Source organism: Lepidochelys kempii, chromosome 1, assembly GCF_965140265.1.
Source record: "Lepidochelys kempii isolate rLepKem1 chromosome 1, rLepKem1.hap2, whole genome shotgun sequence".
Classification (NCBI taxonomy): domain Eukaryota; kingdom Metazoa; phylum Chordata; order Testudines; family Cheloniidae; genus Lepidochelys; species Lepidochelys kempii.
The window spans coordinates 260375347-260397939 of record NC_133256.1 but is presented as its reverse complement, the minus strand read 5'-3'; the positions used below and the strand labels follow the sequence as shown (position 1 = coordinate 260397939).

Genomic DNA, 22593 nt, shown 5'->3' with positions numbered 1-22593 from the left:
AGTCACGCGTCTGGAGACCGAAGTAGGGTAACGAAAGCGAACTGCGCACACAAGGAGCGCGCGGGCCCTCACGCCGCACGCAGGAAGTGCGCGCGCATAGCATGCGACGTGATTCTTGAGCGCATGCGCGCGCGCACACACACACACACACACACACACACACAGCCGCGCACGCGCGCGGCTCAACCTCACACTATTTTTCCCTCCCGCCCGCATAGGCGCACATGCGCAGTGATCTCGGTCCGCGTACGCTACGTGCGTTGGGCGGTCCGACGGGTGATGACGCAGAACGTGGCGGCGGTTTGAAATCCTGGCGCGGCAGAGCCCGCGCGGCACTCTGCGGTGATGTCTCTGGTGAGGCCTTTCGATAAACTCCCGACGCTCAACTCGGCCGTTATCTTGGTAGGTCCATAAAGAATCCGCGCCCCGTCCCCTTCCCGCGGCGCCCAGGACCAGCCGCCGCCGTTACCGCCGCATCCCTCCAGATAACCGCCTGTTTCGGCGGCTTTGGCCATGCCCTACGTCCTGATTGGTGCTCTGATTTTAATATGCAAACAAGTCGCCCCGCCTGCCCAGGGGCTGTGCTGATAGGCGGGGAGCCTTGTTTGTCCCGCCCCTCAGAGCGCCTCTGGGCAGGTCTCGTGCCCTCCCCTCTGGCTCTGCAGGATCGTGTCTGGTCAGTACCTGGACGGGGAACGCGCTTGGAGCAGGGGCTGCTGGGGAGGGTCACTGGATGCCTGGGCCATGTGTGGCCTGTGGATGGTACCCGAGCCCCAGCCTGACCGTGGGGGATGCGGCACTGCTGAGGATACCTCCTCTGCTGGGCTACAACACTGACCCCCTGGTCGCCTCTGTTCTCCTTAACCCGTGCTAGGTGTTCCCCTAGTGCCAGGGGCCTGAGAGTCCTGCACAACTGGATACGTGTGCCTGGGGTCTGATGGGCACAGGCCCAAAGGGTAGGGCCAGGGCCAGGTGGCTGAAACCTCTCTCCCCAGATGTTCTGTGTGCTGTTAACCGGCTGCCCTATCCTGCCTCACGGGTGGCTGCCTGTGTGTGAACTGTCTTCTGCGAGCCTTGTAGTTCATAATGTGCCCTGGGACATCTCAAGTTGAAGGGCATTAGCCTTAGTCACTTAGTGACTTACCTCCATCTTCTGGTTGCATCTCTTACAAGTAATTTTCCCTTCCTGAGCAGTTGGTGGGCACGGATGAAAGGCGGCAGCAGCAGCTAGCAGAGGCAATTCTTAAGGAGAAAAAAAACTTCAAGATAAATATGTAAGTGACGGGAAAGGGTGGAACAAAAATCTTCCCAATTCAATTCTGAAATTATTCTTTGCCAAGCTTTATTTGTGTCTTCTTTTTTTTCTTCTTGTAGACTCTGCCTCAAGTTCAGATCTGGTCAGATAGGCTTGTGGCAGTAGTATTGGGTATGGCAGATTAAGTTAAAACTGAGGTGCTGCAGGAAATGGATAGTGATTTGGTAGGGCTGCACCTACACTTGTCAAATGGAGACCGGAAACTCACTCACAGGTGCAATCTCCATGGTGGTAGCAATGAATCAAGTGGACTCCAAGGGCATTCACTTCAAGGATAGAATTTGCTTTTCTGAACCCCCAGAGCATAATGTTGCATAGATGTAGTTGTGCAACTGCAAGTTACAATTTCTCAGTACGATTTAGGTGTATGTACAAGAGACAAGTTGCATTTTCTTCAGGAAATAGCAGTCCACACCTGATTAAAGGGGGAGAGTACTTGTTTTCATTTGTTTACTGTGCATTACTTAGCTCTCTGTGGAACTGTCTACCCTGCAGCTGGGAGAATGCCTCCTGGTGTGAGCAGACAGACTTGCACTATCTCTGCTCAAGCTAACATGCTAAAAATAGCAGTGTGGCAACAGTCAGCTGGGTCTGAGCTTGGGTGCCTAGCCCAAGCCACAACCTGTGCCATGACAGCCATACTGCTGTTTTTAGTATGCTAGCACGAGTCTGTCTGCCCTCCCTGATAGCCCATATGTAGCCCAGGTGCTTGGAGATCAGTGCTCGGTGCAGTATAAGCATCTAAATAGAATTTTTGTCTGTGTATGGGTCTTCTATCCAAAAATGGAAACTCTGAAATCAGTAGGGGGAATCAGGCAGGTGTAGTGCCTGACACTATTTTAAACTGATTAGATTTCAGGTTTCCTTGTAAAATGTCCACTAGCTGTGATTCTTGTCCTACACCCACCCTTTTATGCATATGTTATTCCTCCTCCTGTTATTGATTTGCATTTGAAATTTTAACTCCAGCTTATGTGATAACTTCTGTCTGGGAATTCTCTTCGTTGCTAATGTAATGACTTTGGCAATTATATCCACAAGAGGAAATGCATTAACTCGGATCTTTGGGAGGAGGGTATATTTCTCTCGCTGCTGCAGCACTAGTGATTCTAGAGCAGTGTAATTGTCCACCAGAACTCCTGAGAAACTTCCAAAATCCATAACCTTGTTTGGACCATTCAAATCCATTGGCAAGTGTGTTGCCTGATCTATTGATTGTAGGTGAATACATTACTGATTTAGTTTCCGCAGTTAGCACTCTGGAATTTGGTAGGTTCTTGTCCCAAGGTTAGGCCAAGTATTATCAGAATTACTGTTCAGCTGGGAGCTCCAATGTGCACAGCAATGACAGCGCTCACACTTAGGGAAAACGTGTATTTGTATAATTTTATTAACACAGTCGTCAAAATCACAAACAGTCCATCCAAGCAAGGTAGGTAGATATAATACAGAATGAGTGGAGCATCCCTTGCAGACCAACCTGAAGTGTTTAGATATCCTCTTTCCCCTCACTATTACCACCATCATCAATGGTCATCACCCTGGCATCTCCCCAAGCATGCAGGCCAGGATACAACCAGGTTACATGGCATTCTTCTGGTCAGACATCTGCTGATGTCTCTAGCTTAAAATATCTCAAGCTGACATAAACTAGCATCTTGTGGTTACCGGTCAGCTGTTAAGTCATTACCACATTCTGTCTTGTGATATCTTATGATCTAGGGTTGGTCTTTATTAGCTACTTAGGCTTAAAGTTTTTTGGACCTTATGCCCTAAATAATTTAGCTAACTATTGGCCTACAAGCATCAAGACCTGTAAGACCACTGCATTACTTAACTTTATACCTATGCATCACCTAGCAAATACCTATAAGCTGTAAGTGTTAAAAAGATAAAAGATTTGCCAGATATTATCAACTGTTTTGGAGACCTCCAAACCATTCTGATTGTAATTCAGCCATGGAGACCTTCCAAAATGTGCAGCTCCGCTTCTTAAACATCATAAAAGGCAGTATATCTGTTTCTGAACTTTTCCATAAATGTCACCTGAAGTTTATAGGCCAGATCATTTTTGTCAAAAATGGTGTTACAAACAAAAGTATTTTCCAGATATAGTTTTCACCCCTAATTTTTAAACTCTCATATCTCAGAAATGACTTACAATTTTTTTCAAAATCTGGCCAAAAAGATTCTCCCTTAGCAACACACAAAACGCACTTGGTTGGAAGCCGAAAAGATCACCTTTTTTTTGAGCATTGCAGGGGTGGCTATCATTAGACGTATCCTAGAGAGCTGGTTAGGCGTTTTAACTGGGAAGATGCTACCCTCTCTTCATGATACATAGGTAAAAAAATACTGTATCTCCTAACTTACAGAACCTCAAGGTACTTTACAGCAGGGGTTCTCAAACTGGGGGTCGGGACCTCTCAGGGGTCACAAGGTTTTTTACATCGGGGGTCGTGAGCTGTCAGCCTCCACCCCAAACCCCACTTTGCCTCCAGCATTTATAATGATGTTAAATATATAAAAAGTGCTTTTAATTTATAAAGAGGGGTCACACTCAGAGGCTTTCTATGTAAAAGGGGTCACCAGTACAAAAGTTTGAAAACAACTGCTTTACAGGGTAGTCAAGTGCTACTGAAGTAGACTCTGATGTAGAATGCAAAGCACTATTTACTGACATTATCCTACACATTCAGTGTTGCGAAGGAAGTACAGTGCTGCATTCAGCTGTAGTTACATGAGAAATTTTAGGCCACTAAAATGTAATTATTGTAATAGAAAGACAAACTGTATTATACTGTTCAGCTACTAGGTGTGCTATGTGTAAAATATCTTATTTAAACTAACGAAAGCCATAGCTGGCAGAGCATTAAAGGATGATGAACACATCTGGTGTGTAGTTGGCTCAGAAGTAAACTCTGTAGCCAGTCCATATCTGGTACAAGACCACGACAGCTCCTAGATTTGAAGCTGATCAAGGAGACCAGGGCTAACACCCTTCTTCTGACAATTAAAAAAAGGAGAAACAAAAAACAACCCTGCTGTCACTAATGACTGCGAGGCGTTGGAACCTCTGTTCTACATCTCATCTGAAAGATGGACCTCTAACAGCACACAGCTTCTGATACCTTGCTAGGGCTTTTATAGGGAAGAGTGAAGTACAAATCCTTGGAGAAAACTATTGTCATACAAGAGGGCCTCATTAAGCAGCTTGAAGGGAACAAGTTTATGCTACCAAATGTCAATTATGGCTGTTACTGACTGTGAATAGGCTTATGGGGGACACCAGGCGTGCCATTTAATCAGAGTCTCATCAACTGCTTATAGCCATTGAAATGCATGGACTAAATCTGCTCCTGCTAACCATTCTAGCGAAGTAGGTGGCTGGTGAAATGGATTCTGCTTTGCCACTCCATTCAGTTTGGGTAAACCTGCAGACTTATTTTGTCTTTCAGCCACGTGGCAACCTCCCTCCCTTTACCTGCTGAGAGAGATCATGTCCGGCCCCGGATTGACCTGATTGCCTTTATGATTAACATGCAAAGCAAACACAGGTAAATGCAGAAGGGGCTGGAACAGCAGAGGGAGAACTTGAGGAAGGAGTTAGTTGTTAGTTTAACCTGGGGTAAACTGATTCAGCACCTGCAACATTGGCTTTCAAACACTGGACTTGCTGTAGTAGAACAGATCAATAATTCCTGCAGCAGTTATCCTGCCTATGGCAATGAATAAATTATGTGAAACCGGCTTTCCTATAACACAGCTAATTGTGCAGTGCTCTGCCATACCAAGAAGGGTGGATTTTCTTCCCAATCGAGCTAATAATCTTCTTATGCAGAGTCAGGTGCATGAAATCTGAAAATGTACTATCTGTAAAATGGAAACAACATACAAGTTGGTGGTGGGTGTTGCGGTGTTCTGATAGCTGGCCTACCCTAAACAATCTTAATTAACAGTCAGACCTGAGTCAATGGTGTGTGCAGGGACCCTTTATGATGGCATTGCTAAACCAGGTCCTTCTGTGGGATTGGAGCTCTGTCAGTCGGCAGCACTAACATGATCTTTGATCTTTGTCTCTTATCCCTTACACTGCTCAGCTGTACCCACTGCACCTCAGTGTTGATACAAAGAGAAATCCAATCATGTTTGTATTTTTTATAATGAGGATAAAACCTCATTGGTGGGAAAGGTAAGAGGTTTTGCCAAAACCACTTCATCTGTGACCTTTGATTCTGGACTCAGACAGATCTTCAAAAGTAACAGGTCACACTGGACAGCCATCCAGATGAGTCACTAGAAAATGCAAGGACTGGGATTTTCAGTGAAGACTAAAGGAGTTAGACATCCAAATCCTACTGGGCACCTGACTTCCTTAGGTTCCTCTAAAGATCTCCACCAAGATATTCATTTGAACAGTATCCTCTTACTCTTGAGTTTTGTTCTCCTTTCTGTCTAGCTCATGGCTTCTCTCGCACCCATCATTACTATCTAAGCACAAAGGGGAGAGACTTTCAAAGACATAAACGGCAGCTACACCCAAGTTCTTTTGACTTTCAGTAGGAGGTGGATGTCCATCTGCCATTTGTGCCTTTGAAAGTCTTTCCTTTTGTGCTGCTCTGGCTTCCTGGTATGCTGCTGTTGGTACTAGCACTAGCCTAACCTCTGGTTTAACTGGATTATATGATGTGCTTTTTCTTTCCCTTTCCATCAGTCTTAGGAATGTTGAAGCTTCACTATCACACATAGATGCCAACTTCTTCCTCGGGAAAGTGTGCTTCCTCATCACAGGAGGTATGTATGGCCAAGTATCCACCTTTTTCTTTCTCCTCCTCCTTCCAGCGTTTCATCACTTCTTATTCCACTCCATAAAACCCCTGGAATGGCTTCACCTTAAACAAAACAAGCCAACAGCTTGTCACAGAAGCTTTTCTTTAAATGTTGGTGAATCTCATCTCTTTTCCCAGCTCAGAACATGTTTCTTTCCTCACTCGGTCCTTCCCTTCAGTTCCTCCAATCAGACATCTCTTTTCTGCCCTTGCCCCCATGGATATCAATTGCAAGATTGATTTGTGTGGAGCTGCAAAGTGTCTTCCCATGGACTTTTCTTAATGGTAGTCTCCATGCCATTCTGTTTGACCTGCTCATTATTGCCTGAATGAGCCTTGCTATTATGAGGACTATGCTGTATGCTAGATTTGGATCATTTGTAGAACTAAACATTCCTCAGTGCTCTTCTCCACTGGGCATGGGCTGTGGAATATTGCAAAACTCTCCCTAATGCCTTCCTGTTTTCTCTGGTGAAGTTGGTAGGATGAATCACTGCAGCGTAGAAATGAATGCTGTCCGGAAACTGGGAAACCTCTACTGCAGCCCTGTCCTGTTCTGTGAGCTGGATGTAAGGATGCTTAATTTTGTGACTGGGGGAGGAGGGGAGTGAGCTGTGTGGGGGTGGGGTGCAGGAGATGGGGGTCAGCAAATCCTCCTACTCACTCACAATATCTGGTATGTCAGCAATAAATCATGATGAGGTGTGTGGTTAAATCTAAAAGCAGTGTATACTGCTTGTATATTTTGATTGCAAAGACCAAATTCTCACAGCCACTCAAAATGTAGACAGTGGAGTCAATGCGCTTCTAGAAACTTATTCTTGCTTTTATTTAAATCTCTATTTAGATCATAATAGCACAGGAAAACACAATCCCAGCCCTATAGAGTTGACCAGCTAAACCAACGAAGGATTGGAGGAAAGTGAATAGGGAAGTGGTGTTTACTCCTTCACATAACACAAGAACCGGTGGTCACCCAATGAAATTAATAGGCAGCAGGTTTAAAGCAAACAAACAAAAGGAAGTACTTATTCACACACCACACAGTCAGCCTGTGGAAATCGTTGCCAGGGGATGATGTGCAGGGCCAAAATTTATAACAGGGCTCAAAAAAACTAGATAGGTTCATGGAGGATAGGTCCATCAATTGTTATTAGCCAAGATGGTCAGGGATGCAGCCCCATGGTCTGAGTTCTCTAGCCTTTTACTTACAGAAGCTGGGAGTGGACGACAGGGGATGGGTCACTGATAATTGCGCTGTTCTGTTCATTCCCTGTGAAGTACCTGGCATTGGCTGCTGTCAGAAGACAGGATACAGGGCTAGATGGACCATTGATCAGACCCAGTATGGCCATTCTTATGTAAAGGGATAAGCAAAGTGATCAGGGTGATCAGAAGCCCACATCTTGATAGCTACAAGGTTGATAGTAACTAGCTGACTTCTTTGCCACATGGACTTTCCCCTCTGAGACATGCAGCCCCAATACACCAGTTCCCTGAAACATTCTGTCCCCTTGCTGTGAAACATGAGCTACCATCCCCATCTGTTACGCAATTGCCCTCCAGCCTGCATATCCAAAACACTTCCTGTTTCCCAAGCTCTACAGAGGAAGGCACAGCAACTCCTAGAGGGGCACATACTTCATCCCTGCAGTTTGATGTGTATTTTGGGGGGGTTTATTAGCTGTTGCTGTTTGAAGGACTGGGGGAAGACTACTTCTTCAAAGAGGCTTTCAACCTTTGTGACTGCCCCCTCCTTCCCACTGGCCCTAGACAAGTAGGTTTGGGAACCTCCATGTCTGGTTGCTCTGGGTCCCACTTAACTTTGGTTCGTGCCTGCGCATCAGCACCAGCTAGATTTTTCTTTTCCATCCCTTTCGTTTTAAATAACTTTTGGGTTTTTCCCTCTGTCTGCTTCCAGTCTGAAGGAATCAGAGCTGCAACAGCTCAGCGGCTGCTCCGGATGTTGCAGATCTGCGCTGGTCACGTGCCGGGGGTTTCTGCCCTCTTCTTCAGTTCTTTGATGAAAAGCTCCATTGATGAGTAACCTTGATGTAAATCCATTGCCATTCTTCTTGTCCGCACCCTTTGATGCTGTTTCAAGCTGCAGAAATAGACTGAAATGGGAATCTTGTTGGGACGCTTTTTCTGTTGATTTGTAACGAAGCCAGCTCATCTCATGCTGCTGTTTGCTTTTGTTACCTTTACAGGAAAGGCTTGGTTCCTGTTTTGGTGGGTGGTCGCTGGAGCCGTACTAGTGAATCTCCTTTTGCTCCTAGGTCCCAGTTTGAATGAGCCCAGTTTGTTAGTGACCAAGAGCTCTGTAGCCTTCTGAAAGCTGTATGGGAAGTGGGAGAATGCCGCTGTCCTTAGGTCCATGTGTAGCGTGGCACGTAGGTGTACTTCAGAGGCACAGCAGTCATGGAAAGCTGCTGCCTGCTCTCTACCTAGTACCAATGGACTATTTCACCAGGGAGAAAATAGGAAAGCATTAGGAAGAGTTTTGCAATATTCAGATTGAAATAGGACACTTACCCAAAAAGCCCCTTGAAGGAAGGAAGCCAGTTTAGCAGCCACCATACATACAGCAGTTGGGGAATATGCAAAGAAAGATTGGCCCAGCCTTTCTAATCCCCAAATATCTAAGCGGGGGGGTGGGGGTGCTTAAAGAAGACGGCCCAGCAATTTGGCTTTTTCTCTTTTTGAAAGAATGGTCATCTTTTGTTATACAGCCCCAGCAAACTGCCTGGCAGGTAAACTCCCCACCTGACTAACATGTCTGACAGTCACATTCAATGGTGTGCCACTGCAAGTCAAAAAGTTTCCGTAGGACAGAGAGAACACTAGAGCATCAGAGGAGGTGGGGGAGTGTTGATAGTCCAGGTGTGTGAATGGGGCATGGATTTGCTCAGTGCAGTGGTGAACGTGTCTATTACACAGAAAAGTGCAGAAGTCGCTTTTCAATGAGTTTTATTATTAGTTCTAAAAGTAAAGATCCATAATATGGTTCCTCTCTAACAGAGTTTGATTTCAAAGGGCCTAACTTTCAGAATTACTGAGTGTTGCTGAAAATCAGGCCCTTAATCTGCCTTCCTCCAGCTTCCTTGGCTCTTGGGCCATCTCTGCTCTTTCTTCACAGGTGGAAAGGTTTAATGTGGCTAACCTGGCTATAAATATGCTGCATAACATGTTTTTCTTACAGATTGGATATGCCTATAAACTTGCACTGTGCATATAAACCCCAAAGTCAGACTATACTTGTTAAGACACAAATAGCAGTAATTGTACTTGGAATACACCATGAATCTGATACGATGTGCTGGAATATTAAGTTAATAAAATGTGTAATATAAAAACTAGTCCAGACCTTCTCTATTCTCTGGTAACATTCACTGATACACAGTGTGGGTGCGTTGGGAAAACAGTAGGTATTTTTCATCAGTGCTGTAGCTACACTGATGCTACCAACAGTGTAAACTGGGTGCAGGAGTACTTACCAGCATGTTTAGCTTCTGTTGTATTAACTTGAGATGTGTTGCAATTTACCACTTCAATCCACAAGATGGTGCTAAAACCTCTTCACTGGAATAAACCCCCTAATAAACTGGGCCGAACAGCCTTCATGAACATTTGGTTTAGACTCTTCCATACTGAATAGGAAATTATTTTTCTGTAATTAAAAAAAACCTCTTTAAAGAAGTCCCTTCGTTAAACTGGGGTGGGAGGTGATCACTTACACTGAACTAATGACTTCAGAGTCCCAGCCTTAAGTGCTGTGCTCTCCCCTTAGCTTGCAGGAAAAAGTAACAGTGGCAATGAAGGATTAAGCGGCGCTGCGTGTTGGCAGTCATCACAGAAAGGATTTAGGGAAGTGCAGAGCCTGAGTGAACACCCAGAGGGTGCACAAATCCCATCTACATCCACCGTGACAGTGGGGAGGGAGATGGAGTTGTCGATAGCAGTCAGCTCGAACAAAAGAGCTAAAATGTTAAGCTGTGTTGCTATGTCCAAAAGCAATGGCTGCAACTCATAGGAGGAAAGCGTGGTGTGGATTTTCATGCCCATTCAGCAAGAATTCAAAGCCCACAACAGCTCAATCAAAGTGAACTATTTTCAGCTAGCTTTGTGGATCATGATTGCAGTAGCCAAGGCCTTGTCCCTATTGGCATTATTGTGGTGCCAAAAAGGAAATGAGGTTATATTTCCTCCTGTATATTTTGAGTATGCTGTCTCAGCCCTGCTTTCCCTTTAGGTCTCGTGAAATAAACAAGCACACAGTTTGGAGGAGTCAGAAGTTTCAGTGTGATCTTGAAGCACAGGTGCAAACTCCTGTGGGTGGGTAGTTAGGTTCTTTTGTTCCCTTGACTAGCCAATGCAGGGTGGTTCCTTATACTATATTCTCCTGACAGTTGTCCAGTCTACTTTTAAGTGACTCAGACAGTAGAAACCAGATGAGTCGTTTAGGAACATAAGACTGGCTGTACTGAGTCAGACCAGTGGTCAAGCTACCTCAGTATCCTGTCTGACAGCAGCCAGTGCCCAATGCTTCAGAAGGAATGAATAGAACAGGGCAATTTCAAGTGATTCAGCCCCTGTTGTCCAATCTCCACTTTTGGAAGTTGGACTCTTAGGGCAGTGGTCTCCAAACTGTTTGGCTTGTGCACCCCCAGGATGAAAAGCAGAAGACCCGCCACAGGCGGGCCACCAACGGAACAGGACCAGAAGACCCGCCGCAGGCGGGCCACCGGAGGGGAACACCAGCTGTGGAGGCAGCTCTGCACGTTCAAAGAAAAAAACATGGCGGAATGCTGTCCGCTGGCACTCCTGCTGCCGCGCACCCCCTGGGATCATCTTGCGCACCCCAGTTTGGAGACCACTGGCTTAGGGACACCTGAAGCACGAGGTTGTGTCCTGACCATCCTGGCTGAGAGCTATTGATGGACATATCTTCCATGAACTTACCTAATTCTTTTCTGAACCCAGTTATACTTTTGGCCTTCATTACATCCCATGACAGGGAGTTCCACAGGTTGACTCTGCATTGTGTGAAGTACTTCCTTTTATTTGTTTTAAAGCTACTGCCTATGAATTTCATTGGGTGACCCCTGGTTCTTGTGTTATGTGAAGGGATAAATAACACTTTTTCCACACCAAACATGATTTTTTAGATTTCTATCCTATTCCCCCTTAGTCATCTATTTTTTTTAAAAGATGAGCAGTCCCAGTCTTTAACCTGTTCCATCCCCTAATAGTTTTTTGTTGCCCCTTTCTGTACCTTTTCCAATTCCAAAATACCCTGTTTTGTGATGAGGTGACCAGAACTGCTATTCAAAGTGTGGGCATACCATGAATTTATATAGTGGCATTATGATATTTTCTGTCTTATCTATCCCTTTCCTAATGGTTCCTAACTTTAACTTTTTTTGAGTGCTGTGTATTGAGTAAATGTTTTCAGAGAACTATCCATGATGACTACAAGATCTTCCTTGATTGCTGGCATCTTATTTAGACCCCATCATGTTGTATGTATAGTTGGGATTATTTTTCCCAACAAGCATGACTTTGCACTTATCACTTATGTAATATCCTTACTTTCCTGGGAATTCTCTTCCTCCCAGTGAGATCTTTTAAACTATTAAAGTGTTTTATGATAGTTAAGGTTAAGATTCTGTCACTGGTATTTTTAGTAAAAGTCAGGGACAGGTCATGGACTTCTGTGAATTTTTGTTTATTCCCCAGGACCTGTTCCTGCCTTTTACTAAAAATACCCAGGGCGGGGACTAAGTGGGAGTGTTGCTGGGTGGGGCCATTGGGGTCACTTCTCTGGCCCCTAGGGGACCCCTGCTGTGGCTGCTGCAGAAGTCATGGAGGTCCCAGAAAGTCACAGAATCCGTGACCTCTGTGAGAGAATCATACCCTTAATGATAGTCAAAAATTTTTCTCTGGGATGAAAGTTCTCACTATGCTCTTCGCTATCACCCGCTTGTACGACTGTTACCAATTCTTGCCTTTTTACCCTCAGACTCAAATCTGTGTACCCCAATGTGTTTTTAGTACAGTATGCCCTCCCTCACCACAGCCCTTGGAGAGAGAAAATGTTGAAACCCATTTGTCCTCCTCTCCTCTGAGACTTTTTACAGGTTGTTGAATCTCTACTCCTTCAAGAGCAACTGTTCTTTTCCCCCCTTCCTGTGGCAAATATTTCTCTGAGGGTTAGAAAGGATGTCCTCCTTTTACCTAGGGCCCTGATCAACTGATCTTTCTGTAAGATAACTGGCAGGATAACTGGAGCATGCCTGAGAGTGTGACACTGTCTCTCAGGTCCATTACATTTTACAAATAGAAGTTCTTGGGTCTCATCTAAAGCAACAACCACAACTATGTAAAGACGTCTGGGAATGGCTGGCTGTTGATTTAGATGGGAGACAGCAAGGCCTGTCATGGAGCAGGGCCAGACAGCCAAAAATATCTTGATCCAGACTCAAAGCACAGGTTTAATGCTTACTAGAGGTGGGTTATGGAGGTGGCATTCACATCTGGATGAGGCTTACGGAAGGGTTGGAGGCTGAACTAGGACTTCATTTAGGCTCCACCATGTTGAACTCTCATGAGAGATTTGGCCAAAATTGTAGAAATCTAGTGAAAATCAATTGTTTGTGCAATGTTCCACCATCTTGCCCTTCACTTCTCTGTGCCTCTGTCCCCTACCTCCCTCAGATGCTGTGAGGATGAATCTACTAACATCTAAGGCTTGATCTACACTCAAAAGTTCTGCAGTATAGCTTTGTTGGTTGGGGTGTGATTTTTTTTTAAACCAACTTAGTTATGCCATCAAACCCCTCCTAGTGTAGACACAGTTATATCAATATACGAGTGCTTATACGGGTGGTTATGCCAGTCAAAACCGTATGAGCGCCACTGGTATAAGCCGTTCTAAACCAGACCCAGAAAACAGGCCTTTCCTGGGTTTGGAATTGACCCGGAACCAGAATCACAGAGATGGGTTCAGATGTGGGGAGTTAAATATGGACCCTTTGCAATTTGGTATGGGGTTGGGGAACAGTGCATGAGTTCAGATTCCTGTTAAAGAATATTGCCAATATTTATCTTTTGAAGCCTACTAAGGGTAGTTACCAAATAATCTAACTCCCCAAGTAGTGTACTAGAGGGTGCTTGCTAGGTAAAATCAGTGCAGGGGCTACATGAGCTGAGGGATGTTGTTGTGATGTTTGTGAGTGAAGCTTTGCTCGCTGCTCTCCTGAGTGTTGCAATCAGTGGTGATGCTAGTGAGATGGTGGGCGGTGCATTTTCTGTTGAGTTGGTGCTGAACCGATGGTACTGTCTGGTGTTAGAGGGCACTGAATGGCTGCACGTCTCCACTGCCAGAAGACACACAAAACAAAGGTCCCAGTGCTGATTAGAAAAAAGGAAAATGCTTGTTTTCCTTTTGTCTGGTTTCTCTATTCAATTTTGATTTTGTACAAAAAGGGGGCTTAGTCCCAGCCAAATTCCAGCTGTGCTGTTTACGGTCTGTTGGCTAATTCCCCCCGCAGTTTCCACTGCGTGCACTATTCACTTCCTAGCCTAAGCTGTTGAACAGCTGCCACTTTACAGCCTGCACCTAGCTGTCCGTTGGTGGGAGGATGAGTCCTATGCAAGAGAAAGCAATGGCTAGTGTAGCACGACACTGGAAGTGGGAGGGCTGGGGTCTTTTTCTGACTTGGCTGTTGACTTCCTGCGTGGCCTAGGGCATGTCTCTTAAACTCTCCATGCCTCATTTTCCCCATCTGTAAAACAGGGGTCATGTGTTTGTGAATTACCAGAGTGTTAAGAGGATGAATGAACATCTGTAGAGGGCTTTGAGCCCCTAACATGAAGAGTGGGCTAGAAGTGCAAAGCAGAATTGGCTGGAAAAATTTGGAGAAAACTCTTTTTGTCGGGATTTACTGATGCAATGAAATTGAAACCTCTTCCTGAGAGTACATCTATGCTTATGGTAGCATGTAGAGTACAGACACTGCAGGCCCAGCTAGTTAGTGCATGCAGCAGATTTTGCTTATTAGCAACCCCTCAGTTACGAACCAATAGTTTCTATTATCCAGCAGTTGCTAACAAGAAGGCAGGTTTGCAAGCAGCAGAGACTGTGCTGCACTGTGAAATATTACCAAAATGTATTTCTACAAAATGTCACCGCACGTCTGCATTGAAACCTCTGGACCCCTTGGCCCCCCGGGCAGACTCCGAGCCCTGGTAGCTGTGAGCGATGCCCCTGCCTGGGCCGTCAGGTTGGCGCTGGGTCCAGGCCACAGAGGCTTCAGGGAAGGGGAGAGTCGGTAAGTTCTTGGACCACATGTCACTGCCTCCTGGGGCACAGTCTCCTGCACCCTCCCTAGCCCCCAACTGGGGAGCTCCCAGCCCAGTGAGTCCCACTGCACTCACAGCTCTGGAAAGAAGCAGCCCCCAGCAGTAGAGGGAGCCCCATCATGGAGCCAGGCAGGTGCAGAAGGTCCCTCTGCTCCAAACTGGTCCCCATGTTCCTCCGGGTGCTCATGTGTTCCTCTTGGGACTCGGCTACCACAGCACCTCCCTGCCCTGCTGGGCAGCCATGTCCTGGCTCCACGCTGTCGAGTGCTGAGTGGGGGCTGGGCAGCCTCCTGTGATCTGCAGGCTCTGTGCATCCCGCTCCTCCCGGGCATGTTTATATGACGTACATACATACTTTTGTTCATCCATTTCTCCAGGGGGGGTGTGGGGGGGGTTCTGTGATTAACATTGCATTTGAAAAGGGATCTGTCAACAAAAAAATGAGTTTATGTGAGGCTTCACTCCCAGCCCCACATGTGGGGTCAGGGGTAAGGGGGCTGGCTTTCAGCACCCCCACTATTAAAAGTGTTCCCGTACCAGTGGGAATAGAACACAGACTTACTGACTCCTAGTGCAGTACCAGCTACTACGCCCTATTACCTCCCCTATTAGAGTCCCTAAAATCCACTGGAGTCCTTCTGGAGGAAGGAGGAGCTGTAGGTACTGTTCTGTTCTTCAGTTCTGTGTAACTGGAGGGCTTAAAGAAGGGGCTCCTTCCTGTACAGAACATCACTCATTGTAATGGTATGATAGTAATTGACAGCTGTGAAAGCCACTGCCCTCCCCTTGTGTCCTTCACACATCCTTTCACGGCTCAGCGAAGGCAGCAGTGTGTGAAAGAGAGAGAGACCTTATTTTACATACCCACAGGCTGCTGTTCCCCCTGAGCACAGGTGCAGCTGTGTTCCCCTGCTGAAAGAGCTCTCGGGGGGCTCCCGACAGCACAGGAAGAGGAGCTGAAGGGAAGGTAGTGAGAGGACAAACACAGAGATGATGACCAAAGCAAACTCTGCTCTTAAAGTCCATCTCCTTTCCTATCACACCATGGCAGCAGGGCTGTCTGTGCTCTGCATATTTTTATCGCCGGGGCAGTGTTACACAGAGATGGGCATCACCCCCCCCACCTCTGAACCCAAACGTCCTGTCTTTGTAGTGAGTGGGCTGCAACAGGCAGGGCTGGAATCCAGTTCTAAAGCCAAACTTCCTTCACAGTTGGGCTGTTTGGGTTTGGTCCATTTATATAGAGAGAGGTGCAAGTGGGAAGTCGTAAACCTGGATCCAGGTACCTGGTGCTCACCCATCTCCGATCTCCTTGATCTATAAAGCACCAGTGTCTCTGCATGCACCTTTCCTGCAAAAACAGCGATGCAAATGGACAATCATGAACATTTAAAATACACAAACTGGAGGCACTGTCCCTATTTTTTTCTGTCAACATTGATCATTTCTCCACTCTGCCCCTCCCTAGAAGCTCCCCTGCTCCGGTGTGTTTCAAGTGAGTTAAAACGTCTGTATTTATTTTTCTCCTCCAATCTCCTTATTTATAGCTGTCAAAAGTTGGCAGGCAAAGCCCAAACCAGAACAGTGTTCAACTCAGCCCATAGCTCTTACAGCAGATAGCACTTCTCATCTTCAAAGCACTGTGCAGACAGCAACTAATTAATTTTCACAACACCCCTGGGAGAGAGGTGACTAATTATCATGCGTTGTTATGCAGCGTGGCATAGAATCAAAAGAATGAGAGAGATAAAAGACTGGTACAGTGCAGTGTGTCCCATCTTGTTCACCGTGCAGGCATACCTCGGGCTGATGCAGTTGTTCTCTACACTCTGCTCTCCAGGGCTTTGTCCAATCTAGTTTTAAACCATTCTAGCAGTTGGCAGAAGCCGGGTTACCTTAGGAGACGGTTCCACGGCCCGTTCTTTCTCATCATGCAGGGTATTTTTATGCCATATTTACCCTTTGCTCATTTTCATCCAGTTGTTCCCTAGTTATACCTGGTGCAGCCATCTTAAACATTCTTCTCTCTAACCAGTCTCTCCACCCACCAGTTCTCAGCAGTACCAGGGCCCCTTTCTCAGCAGTGCCCCTTCATCAACTTGTTGCTGTGCTGAGAGCAAACAAGACTGCGGTGTATGCGTGGGGCTGGGGGAGGGGAGTAGGATGGGGCAGGGCAGTGACGGGGCACAGAGGGAATACTTACATATCCAATAGTTTCTGGAATGTGCTGGTTTTTGCCCTTCCCTGCCCTTTTTAGGCTCCACAAGGCAAATTCATCCTCCCACCCATTTTCCTCCCCACAGGCCCATTCTTTGCTCCAGGGAGACTTCAGTGTGGCTTGTGCGGTCACCGCAAGCTACATGGGGTGGATGTTCCAGTGGAGTGGCATGACTTTGAGGGACCTGAAACAAACACTCTGAACTGTTCTGGGTCTGATCACGAAGCCACTTCACATGAGCTGCTCCGAGGAGAGTTAACAGGAGTCGTTTGTGTGCAGCTGCTGCATAATGATCTGGTTCAGCCACAAGTTACAGGGCTTGATAATATTCACCTACATAGCCGGGAAGAATAATTCCCTCCACTGCAGGAATCACAGGATGAAATCCTCTGGCCTGTGTTATGCAGGAGGTCAGACTCCAACAGGGGTTCTCAAACTTCATTGCATCACAGCCCCCTTCTAACAACAACAATTACTACCTGCCCCCAGGAGGGGAGACTGAAGCCTGAGCCCGCCTAAGCCCTGTCAAAGCCCAAGCCCCACCACCCTGGGCAGGGGGGCCAAAGTTGAAGCCCAAGGGCTTCAGTCCCAGGTAGAGAGCATGTAACGTGAGCCCTGCCGCCCAGGGCTGAAGCTCTCAGGCTTCAGCTTCGGGTGATGGGGCTTTGGCTTCAGCTCCGGGCCCCAGCAAATCTAAGCCAGCCCTGGCAACCCCATTAAAATGGGATTGAGACTTACAGTTTGGGGTCCTGACCTACAGTTTAAGAACGGCCAGACTAGATGAAGATCATGGTCCCTCCTGGCCTTGAAATCCTTGAATCTGTAATTGGGCCTCCTGTCTGTGTTTTGTATTGAATTGTACTGTACTCAACCTGCGCATGCTTTCATGCTATACATGCATTGGGGCAGGGACCTGGTATTTGCCAGGCTTTATCCATCCACTATGTGGGGCTGATACACAGTGATGGTGCTACGATACAACTGGTACATTTACCATCTGTTCTCTGCTGAATCCCCCTTGCTCGTTAAGACATTCAGTGCATAACTGTTATTCCCTCATCTGAAATCTGTATGGATTTCTTTTGAGTGGCTGCTGATTCAATCAGGTAAGGAGGAAGTCATTTAAGCCAGCTGTAGTGTTCATTGCACCCAATGAGAGAGTTGAAATGTGGCCAGTGTTATATTACCATGAGGATGTGAGTAACAATTAAGGCTGATTTTAATACTAATTAGTCTTAAATTGAGCGAATATTGATTGAAGTGGAATTGCCAAATAATCAAAATAGGAGAAATGCAAAAAAGTGGAGGAAACCCGAGCCTGATTCACAAAGGAAATGATGCAGAGAGAGCAAGGGGGAGGGGCGCTGAATTGCCCTGCTACAAGAGAGCAAGGGGTTAAAACCATCCTAATTAGATGGTGCCGTAAAGCAGTGTTTTCCCAAAAATTGACATTTGTTCGTATTTACAGGGGGGTAAAGGCTGAGGGGTGAGACCGTGAGGGCAAAGATGGGCTGTATGTTTTCGTTGGCAGGGCGATTTGGCGCTAACTCTCTGCTCCACATTTCAAACATCATAAAACACCAATAAACATCAAGCATTTCAATTTCTATGATTTATTGGTGTTTATAAATCATTTGAAATTATTAGGTCAGCCAACATGGCCGAAACGAATGTGTCGACATTGTCATAGCAAGCACAGCTGTGTGAGGAAGTTAGTCTTTGTTCACACTTTTCAAACCTGTTTTGCTTTTTTAGGTACAAGTATTTTATCATATATATGCTTTTAAAGAGTGTATTAATGTTTCAATTTCAATTCAGATTTCCAACTGACAACTAAATGACAGTTTTCTCCAACTAGAACATTTTCCAGACAACTAGATCTAGTTGGAAAATGACTAAATTAGCAACACTGCGACTAGCTGGCCATTGGGGAGGGGCGGGAGGGAGGATGGGAGAGCTTCGGGGGGAGGGGGAGGAGTAGGGAAATTTCTGCTTTAAAGTATTATTAGACTAAATGAGCAATTAATCAGTCACCCTCAGAAAGGTGCCTCAAATTCTTTCCAGAGGCCTGAGAATCATGCTTATCTGGTCCTGTCTGTGTCCTTGTGACTGTCTGTCCCAAACCAGGGTAGGGGGATGTGCCCCTTACAGAACCCCTGAGAGGAGGTAAGAAGGTGTTAGACAACCATGCAAACCAGCACAGAGTATATGCAGTGGGGAACAATCCCCATCCAAACCATCAGGGGAATGAGAGGAGTGGGGAAGGGGCCAAACCGAAAGATGTGCTGGAAAGTGGCCAGATGTTTGCACCCTCCTCACAGCATCTCTGACCTACCCACCACTCCTGCAGCTAGGCAATGCATTGGGCTAAATGATGACAACCACATATTGCTGTATGTTAAAAATTTCAGGCTAAATTCTACTCTCACACCTGTCAACCTCCTTGACTTTATCTGAAAGCAGAATTTGGGCTTTTGTTTTAATAGCCAACATTCCATATGAAAACTGATATTCTCTTGAGCTGCTGGAAAGAACCAAGGACTTCCTCAGTTCTAGACTTCAAAGAGGGACTGTCCTCCCTGCTCTGTATGGAAAGGAAGGTGGGATTAGGGAGGTAAGACCTTCTTGCGCCTACCTTCCTGACAGAGAGGCACGCCCAGATACAGCATCAAAAGAGTGTACTTTCTCTTGGCATCCCTTCTTTTTCCTTGCTAAATCCTTGTTCTGCCTTGAGCCATTACGATCCCTAAGGCTCAGAAATCGAAGGAGCGATGCCGATTGACGCTTGCTGAGGATCTGGCCCTTGTGTGCTGTAGGAAGGGGGTATCTTTTTGAAAGCATCTTTGGGTAATTGAATGGAGTTCACCCAGTAGGGCAGAAAATTCCTTGTGGGAAGGAGGAATTTGTATGGTTCATGGCCACCTGCAGGACCTCCTGCACATCATCCCCTTTCCATCTCCCTAACTCTCTTCTCTTTCTCCTCATTGTCGCACACTCCTCCATCTCTCTTTTCCCCACCTAATTTCTCTACCTTATTGCTTTCCTGACAACTGAATAAGCTCTCCATGTTAACCACTAAGGCCATGTACCATGATGCTGGACAAAAGAGAACAGACAGACATTTGAAATCATGGCCAAACATAGGGCCAGCTTCAGATCTCAGTTATACCCAGTGTAGATCCTAAGTGACTCTAGTGAAGCCAATGTAATTATTCCAGATTCACACCAGTGTGATTGTAATCAGAATCTGGCCCCCAAATGTTTCAGATAATTCATTTTAATGGAATGTTACAAAGTCTGCTCCTACCGTGTAACCCCACCAAAGTTAATAACAGTTGAGAGTGCTTAGCACTTTACAAGGGCAGACCCTAGCTAAGCTTGGCCCAAGTCTAAGCTTGACCTGGCCTCAGGGGCCAAGATGAGACCATGTGTACACCCAAGAGTTTGCTGGATTTCTGTCTATTCATGATCCAGGGCATCCTATGCCACTAGGAGCCAAAGAAGCCTTTGTCTGTATCATTAAGCAAAGAGATGATACAAACAACTAAATCAAATTGAACCCAGTGTTCCCGGTCTCACTGTACCCCATCAAAAGAAGAGGGAAAGGTTAAACTTTCAGCTGAAGTCTTCCAAAATGCAGCGACTAGTTCCTTGCCCACAGAGAGACAACTGTAGTGACAATTTCAGCCAATACTAGAGGTGATCACTCAGATTTGAGGATGTTCATTTATTTACTTATCAATCAACAAAAACGGGTGTGTAAGTGAACTGATACACAAACACGCACATATGTCCCCTTTGAAATATGACAGTCCCTGCTGAAGCTCCTGGGGCTGACTTGGGCTGTAATCTGATCCCTGGCAGCCTGTAGTCGAATTCAAATTCAAAATATTTTATTGGCATAACAAGCTCGATGGGTGTTGCCAAATGGTAGGAAATAAAAAGGTCAGACCCCTCCGGGTCTGTGTCGGTGGGAGATAAAATACTATGAGCGTTTGCCCAGCTAGGTCTTCCCAGTGTATAGGGAGGGGGATGTTCTTGTGTGTTTGTCATAACTGTCCATTCCTGATTTGCTATCAGATTGCAGCATACCATGATGTGCCACGCTAACGAAGAGAGTGAATCAGTTAACATAACAACTGCAGCGACGCATTGCCAGCTGATTTTGGAAGACATTTAGTATGCCAGCATTCGCAGGGTCATCTTACCGTTATTCCTATTTAGTTGCCACTCTAACTTTACAGCTGTCACGGAAGCACTGATTTGTCATTCTATCACCAACGCAGGCCCCAGGTCAGCAGGGTGGCTAACTTTAAGCCTGTGAGTAGTCCCCAACTCTCCAATGGGACTGAGAAGCGTGTGCTGAATGGTGGCCAGACTATGCTGGTGCTGCAGATATGCTAATGGACGGGGATGGGGGGGAGATGGACTGCACAGAGCTGAGTGAATAGCTGCAGCCAATAATTTATTTGGCCAATGTAGCCTCTTCTTCTGTTTGGAAATTGTCCGCAAGCACCTTACTGTTCTCTCTGACATACTCATTATTCAACAATATTCACCAAAGCATTCCTGTGAATAATCTTTGGTCTGCAGCTCTTCCGGGAACAGTTTGTTACAAGTGATTAATATGCAAAATTCAAACGGGGTTGGTTAGTTTTGATTTGACTCCTACGTGACGTAGAATTGTTTCTGTTCCCTGATTTGGGGCCTTCTCCAAAGCCCATTGAGTCAATGGAAAGACTCCTATTGATTACCACAGCCTTTGAGTCAGACTATTGATGAGCGTAACTCTAAGGCCTGGCGCTCATTACAAAAGTTGCATAGATGTAACTAAATTGTTTTAAAAGTGATCTCATTCCAATGCACCCAAATGGATTTAAGCCTCACTTAAATCTATGCTTTAAGCGGGGGTTTGAACCCTACTATCAGTGCACTTAAGTGAGGGTAAAGTGGTGAAATAATAGTTTTAAGTGAAGTTTAATCCAGTTTAACTGCATCTACATTAGGAACTTGCCCCACTTAACCTCAGTCACTTTGAAATCAATTTAGTTACACCAGTGCAACTTTTCTAATCTAGACAAGCCCATAGAATCAGGTTTCCTGTGCAAATAGTCATGTAGATAAACTCAGCATTAACTTTTAATGGATATTCTCTGACATATAGAGGCCCAATCCTGTAAAAGTGCAGATAAGTCACTTTACCCACCCATTGGTATAACTGGAACTACTTGTGTGAGTCAAATTATTTGTATGTGTAAATGTTTGCAGGAGCAGGTCCTTAATTCCCTCTTTCTGTGATTATTTCCACCGGTAAAGTCCTTTGCTAAGATATTTGTGGGGACCAGACATAATGGGGTGCAAACTCAGCTGATGTAGATTCAATTTTTGATGCATTCAAGTGAATGTTAGTGGAAGTTATTTTGAGGGATTTTCCCAGCTCCAGAACTAAGCCGTACTTTTAATTGCTGTTTTTATACTTTTCCTGTTTTATTTCTTTAATAAAAACTATTGGGTTAACTAGATTCCTAAGCTCCTGGGGCTTCCATCTCTTCACAAACAAGATGAGAAATGCGAATTTCCTTAGCCAATGAGTCGTCTGCTATTTAATTATTCATGTGAGTTATTATCGATATTTGCCTGTCATGTAGCACTTTTAGTTGCAAACCTTTCACAGCCATTAACCACTTGCTGAGCCGGGTTTAACTCATGCTGATCCAAATGGATTAGTTGTTCGTCGAGAGTAAAGAGACAGAGAAAGATGCATGAGACAAAGGGGAAAGGGCCTGACATACAGGTCTGTACTGTGGACCCCTGGTTCACCTGGGTAAGTCGTTAGTCATATGAGTAAAGATGAGTAAAGTTCCGTG

The 22593-nt window shown here is 45.7% G+C and overlaps 1 protein-coding gene across 4 annotated transcripts; it reads left to right on the top strand.

Moving 5' to 3' along the window:
* CENPM (centromere protein M) lies at window positions 1-21070 on the top strand. 4 transcript variants are annotated; one of them, XM_073327233.1, is made up of 6 exons: window positions 5-402; window positions 1195-1274; window positions 4774-4872; window positions 6030-6109; window positions 6622-6713; window positions 20807-21070. In XM_073327233.1, exons 1-6 carry the CDS (start codon window positions 346-348, stop codon window positions 20834-20836), a joined length of 438 nt encoding a protein of 145 aa, XP_073183334.1. In that variant the 5' UTR covers window positions 5-345; the 3' UTR covers window positions 20837-21070. The 4 variants fall into 4 exon arrangements, with proteins under 4 accessions (XP_073183335.1, XP_073183334.1, XP_073183333.1 ...); XM_073327232.1 differs by lacking the exon at window positions 20807-21070 and adding an exon at window positions 6992-8056; XM_073327231.1 differs by lacking the exon at window positions 20807-21070 and adding an exon at window positions 8066-9500 and having other exon boundaries at window positions 18-402.
* The last annotated feature ends 1523 nt before the right edge of the window (window positions 21071-22593 follow it).